The sequence below is a fragment of the Falco biarmicus genome, chromosome 11 (assembly GCF_023638135.1).
Source record: "Falco biarmicus isolate bFalBia1 chromosome 11, bFalBia1.pri, whole genome shotgun sequence".
NCBI classification, from domain to species: domain Eukaryota; kingdom Metazoa; phylum Chordata; class Aves; order Falconiformes; family Falconidae; genus Falco; species Falco biarmicus.
Window position 1 is genome coordinate 13,343,009 of NC_079298.1, and position 25,964 is coordinate 13,368,972.

Consider the following 25,964-nt stretch of genomic DNA (forward strand, 5'->3'; position numbering starts at 1 on the left):
TGTTTTTTTTTCTTTTAGAGCTATTTTTCCTCAAAAAAAAGCAGATGCATAATAATAATTTGGCAATCTCTCAAACTTTTTGGCTTTGTTTAATAGAACCTATTACATTTAGTCGGAGAAGAAACAAAAGAGTAAGATGTTGACTTAGAGCCTCAAAGAATATTTCTCAGAGAAAAAGTGTAACTCATTATTTTAAGAGACATATGAAGACAATTTCTTTCCATAAAACTAGCAGGTAAAAAAATGCTTGAATTTCAAATTAAAATTTTAAAAAAATTACATTTCTTGATAGTTATAGTTACATTTTACTCTAAATTCAATTCAAACACAGAATTCTTATGCATGACACTACAATACCGCCATGTCCAGCAATGAACATTTCATAAAAACAAACATGCTTCTTTGCAGCAGCAATATATTTACAATATATGTTCTTTAAAGTGTTCAGACATCCTATAGAATTACTAATATAACATTGAGCTTAGCAGTTGAAATCTTTTGTTCTTTGTATAAAAAAATATATTTAAGCTTACCAGAAAAAAATTGAATTATGATTCTCATGCACCATTTGAATTGTCACCTGGGCTTTTGTCTCAAGAACTGACAAGAGAATATCAATGTGTTAATTGAAACAAGCAGTATGTAATCCACAGGACATCTTTAGCATATGTTTGCTTCCAAGGGCTGACAAGAGTTTTCTTGGATTTTTTAGCACTAGAGTCTGTTTCCATTTTCAAGCTAAAAAATACGAATGAAAATCTTACACATCTACATAAATACATATTTTCCCAGCCGTACCTTTCCACAGGAATCAGAAAACATTGTATCTGTCTTGAGACCTTGAAAAATACGATGGGAGTATGGTAACATTGTCATGAAAGTGTTGCAAACCCCACCTTTAAAGCTGTATTTCTCTTCATAATTCAAAAGGCCCAGAATAATAAATCCAATCAGAAACCTAGCTCCATGATGGAACATTCTTACTGATGAAGGAGAATGAACTAGTGGATGTAACAAGGCGAAGCTCAATACTCAAAGCTATCATAATTTAAAATTAGACATAATTATCCTTAACAAAACCAGGCACTGTGGAAAGGGGCTTTGGAACAGCTGCTCCTCTTCAATTTAAATGCTCATTTGTTTTACATTGACCTAGAAATCAGTATCCTCCTAACCAAAAGCCAATTAGATAATAGTCTCTCTTTCAAGCTTGTAGAATACTTATTTTTTTAATGTCTTTATTATGAAAAGCAAAGAAATAAACTGCAGATGATGCCACAAGTAAGCTCTGCTCCAATACGCACAACTGAATGTGAGGGTTCGCTCTCAGCCTTTCTGAAAGGTCAGATTTACAGCCCAGGAAAGACACCCACCAGTCCTGGCACTGACCCGTCGGCGCAGTCTCAGCTTGCGACAACTGCAAAATGCTGCAAAGGCAGCACGTGGAAGGATCTTCAGTCTGCTGGAGCAGCATCGCACCGTTCGTTCCACGGTAAATGTAACATGCCAAACGGACAACACAGAAGCATTACAAGAAGCATTTCAAATTTGTCCTTCCAACCTGGCCCAGAAATAGGTCACGAACATCGATGGTTTTGGAAACAGAAGAATGTCAGATTCTTCTTATAGTATTATTATAATTATATATAGTCTATATCATATGTAATACCATATATAATGTACAATGCATAATTTTATATAGGTATTATATTCTATTACTATTATATTGCAGCACTGCAATATAAACAGAATTAAAGACATCCAGTTTCCTACTGACTCAAGTTAGTCTTTTTGTCATCTTGCTTCCTCCCATCGTCCTCACAGAGGTAACCCTGGTTCTATTTTATTTCCACCCAACTGGCGACAGCATCTCCCACAGCTAATCGAGAGCTGTCACGTTTGAGTGTCAGCCACCGCTGCCAAGCCACATTAAACAATGAACTGTCTCTCTCTGAGAGGATATGAGGGGGTGTTTCTTACTCAGCTCCAATTCTTACGAAATCGCAATTACAATTATTTTTGACATTTCTTCTCTTTTTCAAGCCTGGATGAAACCGGCCAGTGGCTTGAAAGTTACCAGGAAAGAAGGAACGTTGCAGAAACTTTGATTCCCTATCACTGCTCAATGTTTCTGGCAATCATGACCATTTATACCATTACTTTCAATTTTGGTTAAAGCCAATGCCAAAAATACACATTAATCTACAGATCTGTTCCAGCTCTAAAGAGACAAAATTAAGAGTGCCAGTTTGATTACATTCAAATACAAAGCCATAAGATTTCTTGGTCTTCTAAGCCTTGGCAGCATCCCTAGAGAAAATTCTTTCCATGAAGGAAGTTGAGCCTTTTCTAAATGCATCAATAAAGGAAGCTTCTCAGAAGACTGTTACCATACTGAGTCTGACAGGATCCAGAAAGACACTAATTAATGCAGTAAACTACATTTAAAAACAAGAATTCAATTCTACCAAAACATTGGGTCTTCAGGGAAGAAAGAAACATTGGCAATCACCAGTAGCAATTCACAGTTCCATGCTGAAAAATGATCTGCTAATGTGAAAGGTAGATGTTTTAATACTGAAAGGAGCCTTCCAAAATTGCCAAAGTTGTGAAGTAAACAAGCCTATATTGACAGAATGATCTCATAGCAAAACACAAATCTGCACAGCCAAGGTGGAATTCGAGGGAAGGAGAAGCTCTTTCCAGAACAGGTCGTGAAGCTGAAGAAACCAGTCTCCTAGAGTTTCCTTCTGACGTCACTCAAGTAGAAAGCGACTAAATGAAAGCATGAGCTGCAATGGACAAAACAACAGCAGGACGATTCTAAATATACCTCAAAGTTATCAGACATCAGCAATATCAGTTTACTCTAGCAGTTTGTGCTCTGTCCTGTGCTCCTGAATTTCCCACACTAGCAGTCCCGTTTTGTTCCCCATACTGCCTTTAAAGCTTCTTTTACAACAGGAAGCAGGAGACAAGTCAAAAAAAGCCCTTTACCCAGCCAAATAAGAGTCAAGGAGTAAACACATTATCCAGGAGGTTTCAGAACAACTAGGATAATGCCAATCCTGGGCAAAATATTTATTTTAATTCTGTGCCAGCTTTTCCAAAGAAAAAGTAAAAGTAACATCAGTTGTTGAGATTTTTATGGAAAAATAAGGTTGCAAATAAATCACCACAATTTCTGAGAAGAGTTCTTAGGTGTTTTTGTATGGGGGCAGTGGGGGTCAGGGTGTTTAAATTACTACCTCTGCTGATAAAGTAAACATGTAGACATCAGACATTATTGTTCAAAGCTTTTAACTTGCCTGCAAACTACATTTCTAAAAAACATATCTCTAGGAAACAGCAAAACTTTTTCTTAAGAACCTGCCAATCAAGTGAATTTTTAAAAGTAGCTGTCAGAAGAATTGCTACTGAATATGACCATTCTGTGTCAACAGAACAGTCATGCATATAACATTATTCAGCATTTTAATTGATGACCTAGAAATAAATATAAAACCACTGATGACAAGCATACATGTAATAGCAGAGTATAAAACAGTGAGGTCAGCACTGTCGGGGTTATCTGAATGACTTGGTAAGGCTGCTCTATTCAAATATTGTGTTAATGCAACCAAACAGTAAATTACACTCAAAGGAATTTGAAAAAAAGGCAACTATAGCAGGAAGGGAACATCTGCAAGTCTGTAACTCCACAGATCTCTCCTGGATACCTTTTTTAAGTATTGGTACCACATTTGCCAGTTTCCAGTGCTCAACTACTGAAACTATGTTAAGCAATTGACTATACAGCACTAATAGTAGTTCACACCTTTCATACTTGAATTAGTTTAAAGCTGTGTCATTATCTCCTTTTACTCACTGAATTAACAACTTCCTTTATTCTGGTTTTAACCACTCTCTTTCCTTTTAACCATTCTTAATTCTTACTTGGGGGGGGGGGGGGGGAACTCTGCATTTCTCTGCCTTGAAGAAGAGGTCTTTAACTTGGTTCCATGAAGACTATAAAGATGCAGGTCTCTTAGCTGATGTTCCTTGCTTTTCAACAAGCTTTCTCTTCCTACATCAGTTCATCTTTTTGAAACTGAAAGGAACTTTAGCTGATTTTTGACTATTTTTAGCTCTGCATACATGTATTTCAGTTTCAACCTTTAGGGTGGTTTTTTGACTTTACTTTGAACCAGAACTGAGCCTGCTAAGGATAAAAACAATGTTACTTCTCCTGCCATGGGCTCTTTGCTAGGGCTTGATCTCTCTTGTGAAACAGTCACTGAACACATAAAGTCTACTCTCATTCCTGTCCCAGTGTGGCATGTATCCAGTCTACATATAAGTAATTGAAGTCTCTCACTAACATGTGATTCTTACACTGTCCGATCTTCCTCAGGACACTGCAGTCAGCATCACCTACCCTTGTCATACAGTGGGTAATACAGGCCCCAGATTACTGCTGCTTAATTAGATCCAGGTTTCAACACTTAGGTGGTCTGTGCTACTCACTGATGCTTTGTCTTTAAACATGCAGCATCACCCAGCCACAACCCCAAACTCTTTTAACCTTTCCCATATACTTTGAGGACACAATACTGGGACACCAAACTGCACGTAAATGAGGCAGCCATCCTCAGCAGAGCCATGTCAGAATTTCAGCATTTTATGGGATTAAAGTAATTAACTGTAAAATATACAGGAGAAAATGTAACAATTATACTTGCGGGTAGTGAGCATTATTATAGACTTGTCACTACTCTGAACTGAGGGATTCAACACAGAACAGAAGCTTGTAACAAAAAGCATAAGCTCTATTATATAGCTTAGGTAAAATGGAGTTAAATCAACTTTATCCATTTTACTTCAACATTAAATGGAGTTTAACCAGCCTTTCACTGCTTGCTCCAGAACGTGAAATTGTGATTACCTACTTTTGAACCCCCAAACTACCGGAGAAGTTTCCTGATGTGCAAGGAAAAATGGAGCTAACAATAACTAATGGTTGTCCGTGACTATTCTCAGATGGAGATTTCATACAATGCAGGCAAAGCTTCATGATAAAAGCCTTGTTAATAATGGGTCAAAAAAGAAGTCAGATATCAGATGAAAGGGTAGGCATCACTAATGTAATTCATTGAAGAAGTTAGGCACCACAATACCTTTTCCCTTGAAATTATTGCAATTTATAGTAAGCCAGGGGGAAGAGCAGCAGTTTACCTTTTGCTTATAGAAAAATAGAGGAATTTAGCAATTAGAAAGGCAAGAGGTATCTATCACATCATTGTAGAGCCAAATTTAATGGCCAAGCACCCCTCCAGTTAGACAGGATTTAATCCATTCTTGACACTTTCCCAGGGAAGTTGATACAGTAGATCTGTCTGACAGTAATCCACATGGAACAGGGTCCCTCAGTGTTTCAACACCTCTCATTTATACAAAAATTTGCTACCATTGTTCTTTTTAAATCTAATCTGCGTATAACCGATGCCTAAATAACCTTTTTTTTTTTTTTTTTAAATGCTAAAAGACAAACATTCCATTCAATTTATTAGAGTGCTCTCTTGGAATTAAGTTGCTACATAAATCAACTGTCTGTTCACAGATATTACCTGATACTCATACACATTTGTATCAGCCATAAGAAGGTCTGATTTTCTTCCTACTGTATGTCTGGTATAATTCAACTGTTTCTCAGTCTGCAACATTTTAAACACAGTATGTAAGTTACATTGAGAAAATAAACACGGCAGCAGACAAATAATCATATAGCAAATTAAAAGATGTCATTGTCAAACATACCACTTTAAACAGCTGCCTATTTAATCAGGATTGATGCTGATGTCTGATCAATATAATTTGACAATATTGACATGGTACTTTTCCTCTCAATTCAGATAGTTCTGTATGTACATGACATTACAAATTATTCCTCTTTTCTTTTGAAAACCTCATCAGTTTATCTTGACAAACTTCTCTGATTATTTCATTAGCATAGTTTCTTCTAATAAGGTTTAAGATTTCTTTGATAAGAAATGCATGTTTTAAATTTGTAACGCTCTAATTTTACTTTTTGAAAGTAAATTTAATTTTGAAATTATTTGATAAGTGAATTCTAAGGCAAAACAACAAAAACTTACCTAAAACCAAACAGTTATCAACAGATTTAATAATATCCACCAACTTAATTTTATATTGCATACTGTCATTTGAGCAGAGTCAAAGAGCTTGTGGATCAAAAGCCCATGATTCAGAACACGATTCATTTAGCAAGGAGATAGTACAGAAATGAAGGTTGTATTAGAACTCATAACTGTACGGTAAGAAAGGGACAGGCAAATTTTGAGCAACAGTAAAACTGTAATACAAGACACAACTCTGTAGTTCTCCCACTAAGATTCCTAGACCAGTATTCCACAGCCCAAAGAATTTACAGGAGAGGAATTATGGAGGTCACAGAAGTATATTAGTGCACAAAGCAGTCTGAATTCACAACTTTTCTGGCTATCATCAATGAGTAAGAATAAATTTTTACTGTGGGGAGGCTTTTTTTCCTGTTTTCTGGGGACAGGGGAAACCACAGAGAAAAATAAACACTTCTGGGAGAACACAGGAGGGAAAGGATTGCTTAGGAACATCAGGACAGGCAGAAGGGATCTTAAAAGGGATCTAGCTCATGCTAGAGACAGCACAGTATGCAAAGCTGCCAACAGGCAACCAAGGTTAGCAACACTGATGAAATGCAAGCAGTAATGAACATTTTGACCTTTGTCTTCAACCCTTGGATTCTCGACACTGTGATAAACACACTATGTATTTCCCTTGGCAACAGCTCATCCATTAAATTAGTTCAATTTCAAATATTTAGAAAATCAGCTTGGAAACAAAACTTGCCAAAAGTACCTCTGCACACTTAACTATTTGAAACAAATATGTAACAAGTTATCTAACTAGAAGTCTTTGTGTGAAAAATTTAGTGTATGCACTGTAACTTCATTTGTGTGAACAAGTGACTTAGCAGTATTCTCTATATTAAAGGTATGCAAATTCTAATTTTGAGTGAAGACAAAAACAGAAACTGTTAAACCTGAAGTTTCATGTTTTATTTAAATTCCCAGGCAGAGAATTTTAATTCCAAGTTCCACATAGTAATTTGGTTTTGTGGACAAATTATGAACCCTGCCACAGGAGTTCATCATATAACTACTTTTTCTGTCACTATACCGTATGACCACATTAAAATAATGAGGTTTGAACATTCATATCTTCAATTAGAGCTTTGTGGCTTCAAGCACTTAAAGAACAAATGCTGCCATTAACCTAGACCTTACGCCTCAAATATGCACCAAATATATTAACAATGTTACTGAATCATGAGGTCATTGTGGAAACGTAAGTTGCAGTGAATTCCATCACAAAGCAAAATCTTGAGGATTTTAATAGGATATTATTTAAGGTATAAAATTAAAATCTGTCATTATCTCAACAGCTCATTTATCAGGCTCAAAAATATTTTAAGGGTTATTTTAGGTTAATTACATTTCACATCCTTTTATGACAGATCTGAAACTCTGCACATCTTTCAATCCTCTATTATAAACATTTCCCCCTTGTCAGTAACTTAAAGTTCACACTGACACATTTTCACAGACCCGCACCAGTCTTAACATGACAGCGCTTTATATTTGTGAATCTTTTTTTTTTTTTTTCCCCCCCATGGAAACTTGGTCACTGCAATAAACAACAAAAGCAAGAAGCAACTCAGTTGTTCCACACTATTTACTAATAAACTAGCTTAGGTAAGCTGGTTTGTTTTGAACACATAAGGCATCCTCTCAGCAAATTTTCCACTATACATACTTAGTTGACCACAATCTAAATGCCACAATCCAAGAATTCTCCTCATCTATTCCTATAATAAACAATGCTTTGAAAAAACAGCCTGGCCATTATTTAGCCTAGTCTCTGTTCACAAAGGGTAGAACTACAGATAACTGACTCGAAATCAAGCTTGCTAGTGTAATGGTTTTTCTGACTTCATACCTCATATTCTCACAGCATAAGGACTCTGCAGTTCCCACCAGGGAAGACTTTAAAACTCACAATCCCTGCAGGAAGGCTTGGGTTAGCAATAATAACATAGCAAAGCCAGGGAATAGATCACGGTATTCCCTGGCTTTTGAACAACTGACTTGAAAATCTAAATACCTATAAGACAATCAGAAATAAGAGAACGACACAGGCACACTAGATACAGCAACTGCAGGAATAAGTTATTTCATAGCACCATTCATTTCAGCTTCAAACATTTGCTGAGCGTTAAAAAAAATAAGCCTTCCAGAAAGTCTGTGAGGTATGCTTTACTCTGAGTTCTACTGATGACCAAATGACTTAACCTCTCTGCCTCTCAGTTTTATCAGAGTTCCGATATCAGGACTGTTGCAGAAGTCTTGGGCTTTAATGCTGTGTTTCACTTGCATGGCTACACTTACCTCTGCCAAGAGATTTCACCTCTCCCTCTCTAGGAATCTCAAGGTAATAAGGACTTTAGATTAACTCTTAGCAAAGATTCCAAGCTGCAGCTGTCCAGAGGTGAAGCACAGAAACCACCATATTCCCATTTTCCTCCAAGTGGTAAAATAAGCAATCACTCTGTCTCTGGAGCTGAACCAGTTTGGATGGCTGGAAAGACACGTTGTGTGGCTTGGATAAACCAAAATGATACAGTATAGGAAAACATACCAAACAAAGAACAGCAGCCACACATGGAAGGTTACGCTACTAATTTCTACATCTCCAAAACTTTTGTTTATTTTTAGAGTTACAGGGGATTTTTATAGATGTCCTAAAGCTCAAAACAGTTTGCATTATGGGAACAAAGTAGTTTAAAACTTATGCAAACAGACTACTTCATGTTTAAAGACAGATCCACCTATTATCACATCCCAGGAAACAGTTCCCAGAAGTATTACAAGACACAGAAGACAGCCATGTTAAAATACTAAATGTGGACATCTCACAATGCCTTTCTACAGAAATACCTGCTAAAAATCACGAAAATAAAACAGTCAATTTTTTTGCTATTTTAAATCAAAAAACCATGAGTTTTATTGTCTACATTAGTATGTTTTTATAGAGAGGTTAATAATAACCACAGAACAACACTCTTATAGAACAAAGCCTCAGTAAGTGACAATGCACATTCAAGACAGTTTGAATAGTTCTTTATATTTCAAGTTCCCCACAGTTCCCCCAAGCAAAAAAGCTAATTTTCCATGCACACTACGGCAGTTTCTCACTTTACACCTACAATAGTGCTGCTGTCAGGAACAGAACTGACTACATGTGCCAAAAATCAATTCAACATATTCACAGACAAAAAAATTACATGCAGACTCTGAAGATAATGAGAACTGCAATCATTCAAACTGACAGTCTAGCGCTTAACAATTATCACAAGGCAAGTTTTATGAATTCATATTTCCTACAATGACAAGCCTCAGGTTACACAGAAGGGTGTTCAAATTTTCCTTCAGGTATGAAAATCTCCTTTGAACCAATGAGTCCACTCCAAAATGGAATTCACTTAACTGAAGTGAGTAAAAAGATGCTGACTGTGTTTCAGTAATATGCACTATATATTAAATATAACTTTAGTACAGAATTTATCACAATCATTTGCTGTTCTTTACACAGATACACATGAATTATTCAGAATGAAGTTTACTAGTGAAAAACCTATCAGGACTATCCATTTTGAATGCACAGTGAAGCATGTGTCCTGAATCTATCACGAAACACAGAATTATAGCACCTGCATTTTAATTTTCTTACCAGAAATACCTTAAAGCTGTGACAAAGGTAAGTCTCTGCAAGCACTCTAAACACTGCCCCGTGCTCACAATTTTGCACAGAATACTTAAGTATGTTCAAAGCAGCTCTTCTGCAGTTTGCTTACAATATGATTTACTTCTTTGCAAAGGCCTAATTATTCTCTACTGTTCCACATTTTCAGGTCCGAATTCCTTGTTCTTACTTTTATCATTCAGCTCATGCCAATACATTCAATCCTCTGTGTAGAACTTGCTTCCTACTTCTTCCTCAGACCCAGGCCCTTCAAACAAATGCAAGTCTGGATACTGCTTTAGTTCTTCCAAGTAACACACATATTATTTCTCCTTATAGCCACATCTTCCAAAACTGATAACATACCCAAACTCAAAAATTCACCCATAGCCTTTGGCATGTAAGTAAATGCAAATTTTTAATTAGCATGCATAAATTTAAGACTTCACATGGTCTTAATTTACAAATCCACATACTTCCCATCTCAGGTTACTACAATTACGACTGCTATTTTAAAATGCAATTCCCATGCCTTCATGCAGTAATAAATCCATTCATTCATACAACCATAGTTTCCGCTGTCTCCTGCTTTTCTAACAATACAAAAATACGAAATTCTACTTGTACAGTGAAGTATTTAAAGTTCTCTACTCCCTAAAACAATTAATGATCTTCATCTGCTAAAACTTTAATGATTATTCTCAGACAAAAATATTTTCAGCTGTATTCAGCAACACTTAAATAGTCAATATATTACCACTAATAAAACAAACTAAAAGTAAGGTTATCTATGACAAAAGGTTTGGGGAAAAGAGCAGCTGCACGTTTCAGAAGACAGTTTTCTAATCAGATTCAAATGTCTGCTGCTGTAATAAGTATACAGTGAATCAGCAGGAGGTAGCTCTATGCACAACTGGCATTAATGATTTGTCCCCAACTAGTATTGAATTTTTCAGTAAAAAGACAGAGATTACATCAATTCTTTTGTAGGGAGGTAGAAGTCTAAGCTCTGTGCACTCACCTCACCGCCAGCATACATATTGAGCAGAAAGGTAGAAAGTACGGTGGAAGATCAGCTATTCTGCTTTGTAAGCTAATGTTTAGTTTGCTCGTCAGATACCTGCTAGTCACTACAAACTCTATTCCTTCCAAGACCTCATCACTATGAGATTAACAACCACTACCCAGATGTGTGCATAAAGCAGAGACCCTAAATAATACGCAGTAAATCTATTAAAGCACTAGGGGCTAAGCAGAAGACCCAGTCATAAAATTTTGTAACTATGAGGGGTTTTTTGAAGCAGAGTATAAAGCAGCTTGAATTTCTAGTTCCACTGCACTGTATCAGAGCTTTTGAATTACTTTCTGCAACGAACTGACAAACACAAGGTTAAGGTCTTCTTTTGCTATAGCCCATGGGAAAACTTCTCTAGCTCTTCTTGAGGTTGGCCCTGTAGCAAAGGTGTCATTTTGTTGAAAATACAATTCACTATACCGAGACCGCCAGTACTCCAGCACCCCCTGGCAGGCCACAGACCAAAACACAATTAGGCAGCACAGCTTCTGACCCAAAAATTGCAAACAATGATTTATATGATTAGCTCCGAATAATATTTAAAGAAAAGAAAATTCTTTGTTTTTTGCATAACTATCCCAACCATCACCTCTCTGTTACCAGAAAAAGAATGCTGCAAACCACAGTACAGTATTAAAATATGAAGCTAATTCATACTCCAACTAAAAAAAAAAAAAAAGGCCAGGTTATTAGCAAGTGGTCAGTGTGGAACACGATCCCAAAATAATATGCCTGTGCTGTTATCACTAACAATACCTGGATGTCTAAAAACGTGTTGCAAAAGCGTGCCCGCCGGGAATGCGGCGGGAAGGCTCCGCGGCAAGTGCCCGGCCTGCCGGCAGGGGGCAGAGCAGCACCACGGACCCGCCGCCGCTGCGCCGGATGCGGCCGCGCTTCCACCTGGGCTCCACGTGAACGACCCGGGCTCGCCCACCAACCCGCATCTGTAGCCAGCTAGCCACTCCTCCGGGTGGCCAGGAATGCTACTGCTTGGAAGTACAGCCTTTGGTAACGAAGAACAACTTGCACTGGGGAAATACACCATTATATTAGTTACAATTGATTCCGTTCCCGATTTATCTAAAATTAAATAAAAAAGGAGTAAAAAATTTGGAAATAAACAGTAAATATTCTTTCCTACATCTGAGAAGCATACCCCAACTTGACCATCAAAGATAACATGCCACAGCATGCTAGCTCCGTCAGTGGCCAGGTTTCCAGTTGCAGTGCCAAGGTCCCATCAGCACAAGGACAACCATTTTCCCGTTCCACTCGGCATTGCCTAATCCACAAAGCTTCGGGGAACTCAACATTCAGAATAAATCACCGGCTCTGTGTCATCCAACACAGGAAGTTCTTCAGCTTGTTCGTAAATTCAAGTCTTTGCATTTGAGCCTTTCCACCCTCCTGATCATTATTCAAAATGAGAGGCTTTTTTTATTAACCACTTCTTCTGGAGCAAGACCAGGGGAAGGTTAACTATCTGGCACTCTACAACGGCAAAAAATATGCAATTGTCTCATCTCATTTTAACTATTACCTTCAAAGTAAACGTAAAACTGTTAAGTCATTTGAAGTTATTCTCTGAAGAGAGAAAGGAGACTGACCCCACAAGGAAATCTTGCAAATCTGGCAGCAGAGGATTAACAGTCAGCAGGCTTCATCTCTGAAGATGAAGCAACGGTAGCACGTGGTATAGAACATAAGAAAGAAACTTTAGGCTAAAGAGAGAACTACAACCACCCTGCTAAAACCCTCAACCTCATTTTCAAAAATTATGCTCAGTTTTTCAGTTCCAGGAGTACAGCACATTTCAGTTCAGTACTGGGAGCGATTTAGAAAACTGAAGCTTGTAGTATTAAAAAAAAATCAAAAATAAAGGTTCAGAATCTCTTTTACGCAAGTTTCTAATTCTCCACTGACAGGCCTCTTCAAATGTGTTCCCATTGCCACTGCTGGCAGAAGGAACATGCACAGCTTCTTATTCTTGGAACATCTCAAACTTTTCCAGGCATTAGACAGTGAGCAATGCAGTAAGATGTGTCCTAATTAACGGGTAGCACGCTGCGAGATGTTTCTTTCACAAAATACTGGAGACAGTGCTTGAGGTACGGGGAGTGAGGAGGTGGGACACACACAAAACCACCCACATCTCTTTCCACAAACATAAACACATACTCAGCATTAGTGCAGTGCTCCAGTTCAGCAACCCGGCCTTAACAATAAACCTGAGGGGAAAATCATCCCTTGCCCACCCGTAAATGCTCCAGCCCAGGAATATTAATACCTTACAGCATTGATTCATTCACATTGAGGTTTGTCAAAATAAACACCTGCAAGAAAGGCACTCCCAATCTACCTCCTCTACAACAATCACAACCTTCTCTTCACAAGCTCTTTTTCCTTTCTAAAATTAACAAACCTTGACGCTATTCGTGCCTTTCTTCATAGAAGAATGCATCCATATTCCTGATCGTTCGTATCAGCTGCACTTAAAAGTACATTCCAAGTTCTAACTCTTTTTACAACAGGGTGCCTGCAGGTCAAGATTTCAGATAAATAAACCCCCAAACTAAGTCATAAGAGATTTTCCACATTATTATACTTCTGTTCCTTGTGCACACACTTTATACACACTTCCTGTCCTCCAGTTTTTACTGTATTTGGGTCTTGATAGCAGAAAACACCACTGAGATGCCCACAATGATGATTTATGTCTTTTTTTTTCTTTGATTACTTCCTTGGCTATCTTAGGGATTTGAAAGTGTTGAAGAGGATGCTCCCCACCAGAATTTAATCTACTAGCATCAGAGCCATCCGTCTTAAGGGTAGATGAACAACTGAAGGTCATCCTCTGAAATCCTCACATATATTTAGAAGGCACACAAATCAGATCAACATCTATCATTCTACAATGACAGCACTCAGCATATAGTCTGCCCTGGTTTCTTCCTCAAGTCAAGGATCTAGTGGCAACTGCTATGCAGACACATAAATCCAGACTCTTACATAACATGTGACCTGAAAGATTCTACCAATAAACTGTGCTTATGTAGTTTAGCATGTTAGAATTTGATGTGTTTCCAGTTCTTGAGTTGTTGCTGGTAAGCAGTCCAGCTTTCAGTCTTATTAGCTGCAAACTAATTTCTATAGATTTGCTATTGTTAATTTATCTTTTTGCTTTGCAAACACTTTCAAAGTTGGAAAGAAGGCAATTTAAGCACAGCAAACAATCTGTAGGATTAGTACTGGTTAGAAAGTAAAAAAACACACATTTCTGAATGCCAGCAAAGCAATTTAGCAAAGTAAAATCCACTGATAACCTACAGTCCCAAAAAGAGGGAGCAGAAACAACGTACATAGCTTTGAGTATTCGGGCTTTCCCGTACCACATCCCACTTCTCTCTAGCTATCTATCTAATGTATTATAACAAATAAGAAAAGAATTAAATGCTGTAGCAGTCAAGGCTGGCATATTAAATTGACACTGTGCATTACTGAACCTACTCATCTCTTAATAGAGCTATTCTTCAAAGGAGATTAATTATACTGGCAAGAGACCTTTTGCCATTCTAATTTGTGAAACGTATTTCAATACCACAAGCATATTAAAGCAGCTCCAAACATGTAACTAGCTCGAAGATCCCAGGATTCACTGCATTTAATTAGGTGTTCATCTTGTGACCAGCTCTTTAGTCATCACTTTAGAAGCCCACTTCATCTAAAAATTCTTAATTTCTAGGCTTAATTAACTGTAACTGTAATTAACATACAGCCCACCAGAAAGTATACAGAGATAGGAAAGTGACCATATACTTCAGTACGTAACACCATCGCAGAGGGACAAATACTGGATTTATAGATGAATTTCTCTGCTTTAATTAGAAAGCAGAAAATCTTGAATTATTTTAAAGTAAATTATTGGCATTACATTTGATAGACAGTACAAACACTACCATGACAAACTGAAAATACATAATATTAGTAATATGCAGAATTGTAACACGCAAACACATCTGCAGTTCACTGAATTGTACGCAGCTGTTAAGCAAAAAGCTAGTATTCCAAATAAAGGATCTGAGAACTAATGCTTTGTTCTAAAGCACAGTTATTTTCATTAACTTAAGCTATGAAGCTTCAAGGCATTTGCCTGCCTTCAGCAAACAGGCTTGTATTTTAACACATACTACTTTTTGTAATCCTCACCAGATAAATACTTGCATACCAAGTTCACATGAGCATTTCCCATTTCTGTTGGTACAACCAAATTATAACCACAGCTAAGAACAGAAATTTAAGGCAAACACCGAACAGGCACCAAACTAAGACAATACAATTAAATCAAACCATAAGAATTTCAATATAGTAGCAAGTCTGAAAATGCTACAAATACTTCATTGTGAAATCAAAATCAGTGCTAACACAAATACATAGCTTTTTGAACTTTATAGATTTAAGTTTCTTTTCATAGCCTGGTGGTGCCAAACTGTCTAGGTTACCCTCCAAAATTCTAAGGGATAACAATCTAAATGCTATATCCAAGGTACACCCTTTTACTTAAGGGGTCACTGCTTCTAAAATGTCTCACAATGTAATACAAGTCTACCCAATTACCTGCAGCAATATAAACCAGTGCACACCAAAATGTCCTCATTTGAGTAAAACTTGCTATACAGGCAACTCTATGGAAGTTTGGCAAAAAAAAGCTTCTAGCTTTGCTTTTTAGCTACTGTTCAGCAACAATTTCTGTTGCATATATGACTGCTCACAAAAAACTGTCTTTTCCCCCTCTTTTGTTTTTCTTCTCCTTGCACTTCAGTGATTTTAGATATTTAGAGGTAATAAGGAACATATATGAACAAAACATATGTTCCTTTTTGTTTGCAATTCAGTCTTGACTATAGACATCTGAGTTTCCCTCCCAGACAGAATATTTTCTTCTTAGAAAATGCTAATTTAACAGATGCAACATTCTTCAAAAATACATTCACTTTACCAAAACTTTTTGAGAGAAACCATGCAGAAGAGCAGATGTCAGTTCCAGCTCTTCAATTCCTTGGACAGTTATCCCTTTCAGCTTCATCCCCCTAGCTATTCTCTAGGGAAGCAGGCAGAGGTAGCTACTCAAAGCTGGTTCCCAATTAAACTTGTTTTAAACGGTCAGGTTCCCATGCTCACATCTCCCTAGGCTTCCAGAGATATTTTGTTTCCAGTAGCAGCTTAAGTAGCATTGAGAAAGAAGCTCCCCAGAAAGAAATTACTCTTAACACAAACATTTTTTTCCTGCTTTTTCTCAAAAGCAGAATGAACATACACTCTCCTCCTAACTCACCCGCTACCCTAAAAAAGGCCCACAGAAAGAAAATGTTGCATTCACTGAGCAGGAACAGGGAAAGCAAGGTGAAAACTAAAGCACAGGATCACGCTACTTTTTATTTATAGCACAAAAACATCATGAGTATTCCCAGACTCACTCACCAAACCAGCAGTAAGTGAAGGAGCAGACTGTCCTAGAGACTGATTTCTCATGCGAACCAGGTTTGAGGTATCTCCAGGTGGCTGCCATATCGTCTGTCCCACTCCACTGTGGATGCTATTTGATAAGGGAAGCAGCTGTTTTCCTTTTAAAATAAAACCAAAATACTATCAGCTTGTTTTTAAACAAGTTTTCAAGTTCATAATACAATGCTGAAAAAAATTCCTGCATGTGGAGAAAAAGTGTCTAATAGAAAAAAGCTATTTAAAGGTTTATGGTAGGTTAGAACTTGTAAAAGCACACTACCTGTAAATTCTTTATGTTTGATAATGTTGATAACATTTGATAACGAAGTATTTCCAAAAAACCTAACATGAGGTAATGAGTAAATCCAAAACCTTGTAGAAATAGACTTCTGTCGCTTTATACCTTTCTAAACATCACACAGCTTAAAAAGGAAACAATATTTGCTGCCAATTAAATGATTTATTGCCCTGTAGAGAGGCAATGTTAACGCTGCAAAATCTCTTAAGTGTGATTTTTAAAATTCTTAGGAAAATGCATTCATATTTGTAAAATATTACCTCTTCTAAATATCTTAGCCATCTAGACATCTGCACTTTCTCCTACCATTGGAATATTCAGCAGTAGATTTCTTGCAGCTATGGTTAGAATATAGCGTATACGTTTAAACATTATTTTGCTTCGAACCATGTATGGATATTTTCTGTCTAAAAAATTTCACTCTTCAGCAATACTGTCTTGAAAACAAAATGTTCTGTAGCTTTCCCAAGTCTCCCCTGTATCTGATTGATTAGCTTAAAAGCCAATCTCCCATGCTACATATACAAACAGTGAAAAGAATAGTTCCTATCTCAACAAGTTCACACCAATGCACTTTACTGCAGGAAATATAGTAATCATTTAAAAGGATCTGATCAATACAATTTTTTTCTAGTCAATATAACACTCCTTTTTGAAAAATGTCAAGCAGTAGATTTCCATGATGAGAAAGAACCAAAGTCAAAGTAGGTCATATTTTAAGTCCATCAAGGTCAACAGTTTCCTTTTAGTTACAATGTCATTCACAAAAAAAAAAAGAGATTGAAGATAGTCTTGTGGTTAAAAACACATAAGTGAAAAAGTCTGTAAATCTGGGTTCCATTATTAGCTTCCAGATTACTTCCTCCGTAGCTTTGGTCAGTCAACCTCTGAACTTCAGTTTCACCATCTGCAAATTAGGATTGAATAATACCTCTTTTCCTTAAAATCAGGACTGTGAGGCTAAACTATACACACACCCCTTCCGAGTATGGTGAAGATAGTTGCATTCATATTACATGCTCAGATACTACAACAGGAATCACAGGAGACTAAGAATTTTGTTGCAGTAAGCAGCAGGAGGAAGTCTACATCTTTAATCACATACACTGTAGAAAAATACTTTTCCTCAGAGGCAGCAAACTATTTTACAAATTTAATTTCAACTTAGAATTAGATGTGAAATATTACATTCATTACATAAAAGGAGCTACAATATTTGGAAGACTGTCACATAATGTGATTAGCCATGATGCCAGGGGGGAGGGAGTGGTGTCTTTTTGGTCTTTTATTTTTAACTTGCTTACGTTAATTTTCTGTTTAAGTTACAAGCAATGGGCCAATGACACATTAACAGAATGAGTAAAAGTGTATGAGCGATGGTAAGGCTTAACTTTGGCTAGCAAACAGAGACACAGCATACTAGTACCTTTTCCCCTGTCCCACTCAAGCTGCTTACAGCTGTAGACCTGATTTTCATGGTTTGCTCATTTTCAAGATTATGTGTGAATACAATGACTCCTCTTGTCTGCAGAGATCTAAAACTACAGAAATGTACCTTGCTGCATTTATCTCAGCAAAGCTAAGATATCCTACAAGAGCAATTCAAATCATACAATTATCCAACAGGTCAAAATGCCAGTGCTTGAGGGCAAGAAAAACGTTACTTAAATCTCCATAAGATACAGCTATCAATATCCCCTTTTATTTCCCTAAAATCTGAATCCACAAATACAGAATTCCATCAAGAGTCAAATCTAAGCCAACCAGTTTGCATGCACAATCATGTATACTCTTTAAACTTAGTTGCTTCTGTTGCAAAAATAAGCTGGAATTATTTTCAGGATGGAACTTGAAGCTGAAGCCTTTCCCTGCCATGCCTCAAGTTCAAACACCCACATTTAAAATATATCTCTAAACATCCATATTTTCTTTATCCAGTTGGGTCAAATTGATCTTGGTGGGGTTCTTTTCCCGTTTCTGAATCAGGCTATAGTAGATTGAAAAGTCATTAAGATAAAGCCACAAGTTCTGGAGAACATTATCATTTCAGAACACAAAATTTACAAGAATATCTCCAAAAAGAAGAAGTATTTTTAGAATAGAAACAGAACTTGTCCAGTTTTCCTGATTCCTCCTATTTACTTTTCTTTGCTTACTTCTACTTGATGAAAAAACAAAAACAAATAAAAAAACCCCACAAAACAAACTACAGTACTATCCTCAGCCATTGTAATCAGCCAACAGCTGTGTAATAATAATAAACTTCTGTTCTCCTCTAGCGATTAACCTACCTTAAAGAAGACCTAAAGTGCAAAACAATATGAATGTTTCCACTTTTCAGAAACAAGCCACTTATTACAAATAAAACATTGAGACCAGGCCAAGCCAAAATAAAACTGTGCATACTTTACTGCTTATTCCTATTATACCTAGCACCTCAAGTGTCAAAATATTTATATTCCCCTGATAAAAAGGTTGGAGGGACCAGGACTGAATGTATTTTCACAATCATGTAAGTCAAGCCCATGCTGCTGCCAAATTGGTTGGTTTAACCTTCTTCCTCTTTCCTTCCCACCTGAGAGTTTTCAGCTCTTCTAGTTCTTGCACTAACATGCAAATAAGCAAACAGCCAGCCTAATCAGGGAGGAAATGGGCTGCAAGTTAACCCAATAGGACAAGAGTGGTATTCAGGCAGATCAGCTATTTCATTCTAGACTGATCATGCAGCTCTACACGTTCTAATGCGAGCATCACAGACTTTGACACCAGCTTCAAACAACTGTGAAACCATCCCCTCCCTAGCCCACATACAAAGTCTTTAAAAAAACACAACTACTGAGCTTGGTCCTCCATTTTTTTGGCTAATTACTAGACTATGCTCACTCCATGGTTCTGCTGACAAACTAAATCCTATGACAGGGCTGAAGATTGTGTTCACTAGAAAAGAAAAAACAAACTTTACGCAAACTGAAAAAACATCTAGTTAGTAAGCAAGATTTTTTACTTTGAACCACAAATGCCTACAGTGCTTTTGAAGCCAAAAAGAAACAAATACTAATTTGAATCTGATATAAAAGTCAGCTTCCCAGTAAGAAATAAAATGGCAAAGTAGGCAAGCTTATAGTCAGTCCAGACCTTAAAAGAGGTAACAATGCATCACTGTGTTGCCTGGATTTCCACTAATCCCTTCTTTTAACTTAAGTTAAAGTTTAAACTTAAGTTAAAGCACATTAAGTCTTAGCTTCTAACTTTTTACTCCGGCCAATATACAAAACTTCATTTCAAATCCAGTCTCTTTCATGTTTCTTTTTGCATCTTTCTCTTACATAAAATTTTGTATGCCCTCCCAACAAGAAGTCACCTCTAGTTTTAAAGAAATTACTTGTCAGTATCTTTTATTACAACTGTTACGCCAACAAGGAATACTGCATCTTTATTACTAATACATTGTCATATCGTCTTTACAAAATGACATACCTGACAAAGAACTTGCCAAGCTACCTCTTCGTAGCTTGCAGTCATCTTGACTTAACTGACGATGGAGCTTGGTTTTCCCAGTAGATGAAAAGATGTCAGGATTGCTGAGCTTCCTGCAACGTAATGGAGTAGACTCTGTCACCATCTCCTGTAGAAAGAAAAACAAGCAGAATTTTGTTAATGACAGCTAAACACCTGTTTTCTGAAACATACAACCACCAAAGCCAGACTATTTAAAAAAAAGGAAAAAAACCAAGAAAAAACACAAACACTACACCACCATCTCCCCCCAAAAAAAACATTTAAAATTGTAAAACCCCCTCTTTTGTGACACATATCTGCACTGAATGCACATCACAAGACTCCAGTCAAAGATGGTCCTTGGACACTATAGCTGTAAGAAATATTAATAATAGTCAGAAAAAGGCAATTGTGCTACAATTTTTTGGTCTTACAGTATGGAGGAAAAGAGGCTCCTGAAAAATCAGGCTCAGCTTTGATTCAAGCTATTTCCTGCTAAAGCAAAGATAATTTTCTCTGAATTTCCTGAATATTTATTCCGTCCAGTCTATGAGTAACATGCCCATAAAGAAACTGTTGCAATGTCTAATTGCAACCCAAAACTCCTATTATAAGTTACAGCTCCACTACAAGACCATACGTATAACTAAGTAATAATCAGGATAGCAATCACCCTTTGTGTAATGTCTTTGTTATTACTATAAACAAAATTAGACATGCATTTGTCAGAAACACTCCCACACATGTGAATTCCTTTCACAGGATACAGCAAACTTTCAATCAAAATAGCAGTAGGTAGAACAGTGGCAGGCATAACCACAGTGCTTTCCTCATGCATTTAATTATTCTGGAGGTGTCAAACTCATTTCACACCCAAAGAACTACAAGCATAGCTATCATACATGGATTTGAAGATAGCATGACACTCTCCATTACAGTCTACATAGATGAACTCAGTCAAGTTCTCCCTTCTCTGCAGTAGTGCAACATGTTCCACTCATTAATGGATTGCTCCCTTTTATTTCAAATGCCTCTCATCAGCTATACAGCACTTCTGGCCAGGCTTATCCCCATAAAATCTGAGGCAGAAATTAAACTGAAAGGAACACTTTCTCTCCATGATACATCACCACTTGGTTTAACGTAGTTTTAAATCACACTGAAATCAAAAATTAGTCTACCAGTAAAATCTGCAGATTCCAGTCAAAATCTATTTCTGAAGTCATTAATTCAAATCTATTCAGTCTAGTGTTATGCCTCTTAACTGTCAAATCTAGTCCAGGACTACATACTCTAAAAACGTCGAGATTTTTTTAATTATTTTGGGGGGGAGGAGGACATGAATAAAGTGGTTTTACATGAAAAAAAACCCCAAACTTAATTTGGATTTGAAATAGAATCCTCATTTAGCTCCGAGCCACTCATTCTCAGCCTTTCTTAGGCCCCAGCTCCTTTTAATCATGAAATCTTCTGCCACCTTGTAACAGTCAATAACTTTGTTATTTGTTTGAGGGACAGAAGTGCTTTGCTCCACATCTGCTCAGGTAGTACACCTTTCACAAGTTGAGAGGTACTGTACTGACACAAGTGCTTTCTCTGGTTACAGTTAGATATTCAGTCACCCGCATTGTCTAAACCAGATCAAGAGAGAGACCTGGGTAACTTGAAGTAGGTCAGTTCACTTAGCCAGCTCATCACACAGCTGCAAACAGTTGTGTTGGTGCAAGAGCATGGGAAGCAACAAGTGATGTGGGGTAAAGAAAACTGCTTGAGCTGAAAACTGCTTTAATCTTAAGGTCCCTCACACATATCTTGGAGCAAAGAACCTCAGATTTTCTCTTGCCTCTGACCTTTTCCAAAGGTACTGAAGACCTTCATTTCCAATAGCCTATACTTCTGTCATTTGGAAAGCTGAACAGACATCTACCACACTTTCTGTTTGTACCTGAGAGTAAGCAAAGTACTTTTAAATTACGACATTAGCAGTCCCCCAGCATGTGTTTGACAGCTGCAGAGGCCTGGGCAGAATCTTTGGTGTTAGTATTTGGGATGGCAGAATGTGGTTACGTATTATACATGTCTGTAAGCAGACATACAGAAATATACACACACTTTTAATATGGCCTCTCCTAAATACCTGTAACATCTAAAATCTCTCATGTCTTTCCCAACTGTAACAGTCCAAAATTACCGTACAAAAAAAAAAAAAAAAAAAAAAGGACACTCCAGGTTACAAGCGAAACAGTTAAAAATCTCATCCATCATACCCGCTCACACTCCTAATGGTTCAATTCCAACAAATGTTCCCTACATCCTTCAATATTAAGCTGCTTCCCTGAAACTAGTCGTACGTGTTGAAAGGCCCTACGTTGCTATGGGTTATCACTGCAGTCCATGTACTGCCTGCTTACACAAATCCCTAGAAAAGCCAGCTTTCTTCCCCACTCTCACCCTGTATGGGCCATTGCCATGACTGTCTTGCCTTCATCAGTGCATTTAGATTCCCTTAGGAAGGAGAAGCACAGTCCTGCTCATTTGGCTGATGTAGCAACTCTAGTTGGTCTGCGTTCAGCTGAGTCAGGGCAGGGAGAGGAAGAGGGCAGGCAGAAGAGTAAGGAAAGGCATTGAAGTTGGAAACAAAAGTACTTTAAGTCCTGTTACAAGCAATTCCTGTATTTTATAACTCTCTCCCCCCCCCCCCCCCAAATATATAGACATTCACATACCCTACCAACCAAATAACAGGCCTGCTTCCCTACCATTCCCCTTCCCCTCTAGGCAGAGTCTCTTACTCAGTTCTGCTTCAGATTTCTTCTTGAGTTACAGTACACAAGCTTCTTAGATCTGATAACATATTAATTAAAAGTAGTCCAACTGAAGGAGCATGTGGAGCACCAACACTGAAGAGCACACCTACTTCTACCACAGTATCTGCTCAGCTACACCATCCTGCCTACATCAGATCAACCCAACTGTATATGCTACTTCCCAAAACATCATTCCATATGCATTTCTTCAACAGCTGTGCTCACTTTAAGCAACTCCTCCCCACCAGGACTTGGACCAGGAAAATACGAAAGGAATAACGGAAAGGTAACAGCTTCCCACACTCACCAAAGAACCTAGGTTGTCTTCTACAGGAGATAGGATTAGTACACATTACATATGGAAAATTCTTTCTAATCCCTTTTTTTGTTAAGTACATTGAACACTTGGGCAGTATTCAGAAGACTACACAGCTGTTGAATGTACGGAAGAAAGGGACACCAATCACACTTTGCAGGCTTATATACTGTTAAACTCACTTTTCAAATATTAAAAAAAAAAATCCAATGCAATGTTCTGAAATAGTCTATTATGTTTTAAAAAATACTAAGTACAACACAGCCAGTTTAAAATTTAATTTCCTAAGAGCTAAGCCTATCTTATGTCAGCAAAACAATGAGGGAAAGTTTTAACTTGACAATAATAGAGTTGTCTTTCACAAGACTGTAATTTATTTCACTCATCCATCAAAACCTAGCTTTAATATTGCAATTCACAGACGAACTACATGGAAATAGCGGTGGTTTATGTTACCACCCTTAAACAAGGAAGGAAAAAAAAAACTACAGGAAGAGATCTTTCCTTGCCCTTGCCCCAAAGCAAGACGCAATACATACAAAGGACAGAAAAATCTTACACAACACTCCAGATCAATGGATAAAGAAACTCTTTGCAGTGACAGAGCAAAATTTTGCTTACATGCTTTCAAATTACTAAATTAAGAGTACCAGAGCAAGTGGCTGAAGAACAGACTATATAGCACATATCGCCAGAATTTTAAGGACTCCACTTGCACTTTTGAAAAGAAAAAATTCTTGCAGCTTTAAAATTTAAAGCATTAGCAAGCATGTAACAAACACTTTGCTCACAGTGTGATGAGGACTGTGAGCCTCTCTCCATTAATTTTGTTTCAAAGGTGACAGAAAAAGAATTTACTTTGGCCTTGTGGCTTTTGCCACAAGCTAAAAATCAGGTTCAGACAGACAGATGAATCCTGTAAAACTTAGGGCTGAAGATAAAACCATCACACAATCTTGATTTTCTAGGCAAAGATTATTCCTATCAGTCCCTGTAAGGGTATACAAAAGTTTGCTCACATAACTTGAAACAGTAGGATGTGAAGAAGCATAGCCAAAGCTTTTCTTGAATAGCAAGAGGTTCTGCATATTTCAGCTCAGTCACTTTCCACGCTTGCACAGAAAAAGTTCAAGTAGTTGTGGTACTGTGCAAATATATACAAGTCTGTTTTCTCTTGCCTGAAATCTCACACAGGGACTATTAACACTCAGCAAGATGGGAGAACCACACAGATTGCAACAACAGCAGCAGACAAAAGACGAGAAACTAAATGCACTTCCTGATGTGTAAGATTACACTAATATCCCATGTCAAAATCCTGATCTGGTAATTTCAGAATACTGCCACAAGGAACCTTCTCAGTCATCTTTTTCTATTCCTTTACCATCGGTATTCTGAGTATTTAAAATACAAAAAGGTTGTATAGAGCAGGGAAATTAACTCCTAGCCAGATAAAAAAACCATGAACTCTATAATTCATCTTCTGTACATTTGAGTCCTGTCTGCTGTAAGGATTAAAAGAATTATGACCCAAAAAATGTGATTTGTAATAAAATTTGGTGTTACAAGATACCAGTAACACCTTCTTTCTGAAGATTTTCTTCCATTAAGCTCAGAAGATGTGCCAAGCATGTGATGTGTCCCAACACTACTGACTGGTATTACTGCAAGTTCTCTTCAGCATCCTCTGCATTATCAAATAATTATTTATCTTCTATGTTCTCCTCTATTAGAACTTATACAAGTACGGATGTATGCTTAGATTTGCTAAAGACCTTACATAATACATGACCAACAAGCCAAAACTTTTCTTGTTTGCCAGTTTCTTACAGATTTATTCAGATTATGCAGAAAAAACTGCATTTAACACCTTTTATTACAATTGTGCTGTAAGAAAGACTAGGATGGGAGCTGCTTAAGGAACCAGGCAAGCAGCTGTGCTTAAGCTGCTGTGCGAGCAAAGGGACCTATGATTTCATATTGGATATAAAAAGGAGGAGAATCACCAGAACATTCTGCAGAGTACCTTGATTCCCTGCAACACTGATGCTAATTTTTTTTTCAATGAGTGAGCTTTCAGATTTCCAACTGTCTTTGTTTTTGCTCACATTACAAACATTGTCTCACTGTCATTCACAGGGGAAGAGCAAAACAACATAAAATACCTAATTATACCTGTGTAAATTTTGTTTAATGCCTATAGACAATGTTACAATCAAGTTAATTTCATTGGGAATGTAAACTCCCTCTGTTTTTCTACAGAGATGAACAAGACATACTGATAGGTTAAAAGTTCATTCAATTTACATAAACAAAGAATTGCTTCATAGCAATAGGACCTGGAAGAGAGTTTAACCTAATTTTACATATTACAGACAGGAATCTCTGGGTCACATTTCAAAAACTGAAAAGTTATCTGTATTAATATTTGATTCTCAACCCAAAACAATATAGAATTCTCTACGTCTGAGGCACAAAGAAAATATATTTAAAATTAAAATACTAGCTGAAAAGACAAAATTTGGCAAGTGAACAATACTACAGTGTATTAAAATGTGCATGCTGTATAGAAATAACTTATTTACTAATAGTGCAGAGTTCAAATCTTTTGAAAAAAGCACTTTTCAA

At 37.2% G+C, this 25,964-nt stretch overlaps 1 protein-coding gene across 10 annotated transcripts in view; it reads right to left on the reverse strand.

The window, feature by feature from the left end:
• MAST2 (microtubule associated serine/threonine kinase 2) overlaps positions 1 to 25,964 on the reverse strand; it is a 194,344-nt gene that overhangs the window by 154,031 nt on the left and 14,349 nt on the right. For 9 of the 10 annotated variants that reach the window (XM_056355609.1, XM_056355603.1, XM_056355602.1 and 6 more), the window contains 2 exons: positions 20,193 to 20,340; positions 16,394 to 16,536 (listed from right to left, as the gene is read on the reverse strand). In XM_056355609.1, the coding sequence (XP_056211584.1) occupies positions 16,394 to 16,536; positions 20,193 to 20,340 (291 nt within the window). Of the gene's footprint in view, positions 1 to 10,861; positions 11,576 to 16,393; positions 16,537 to 20,192; positions 20,341 to 25,964 lie in introns of those variants that run through there. The other variant, XM_056355614.1, reaches the window with a different exon arrangement.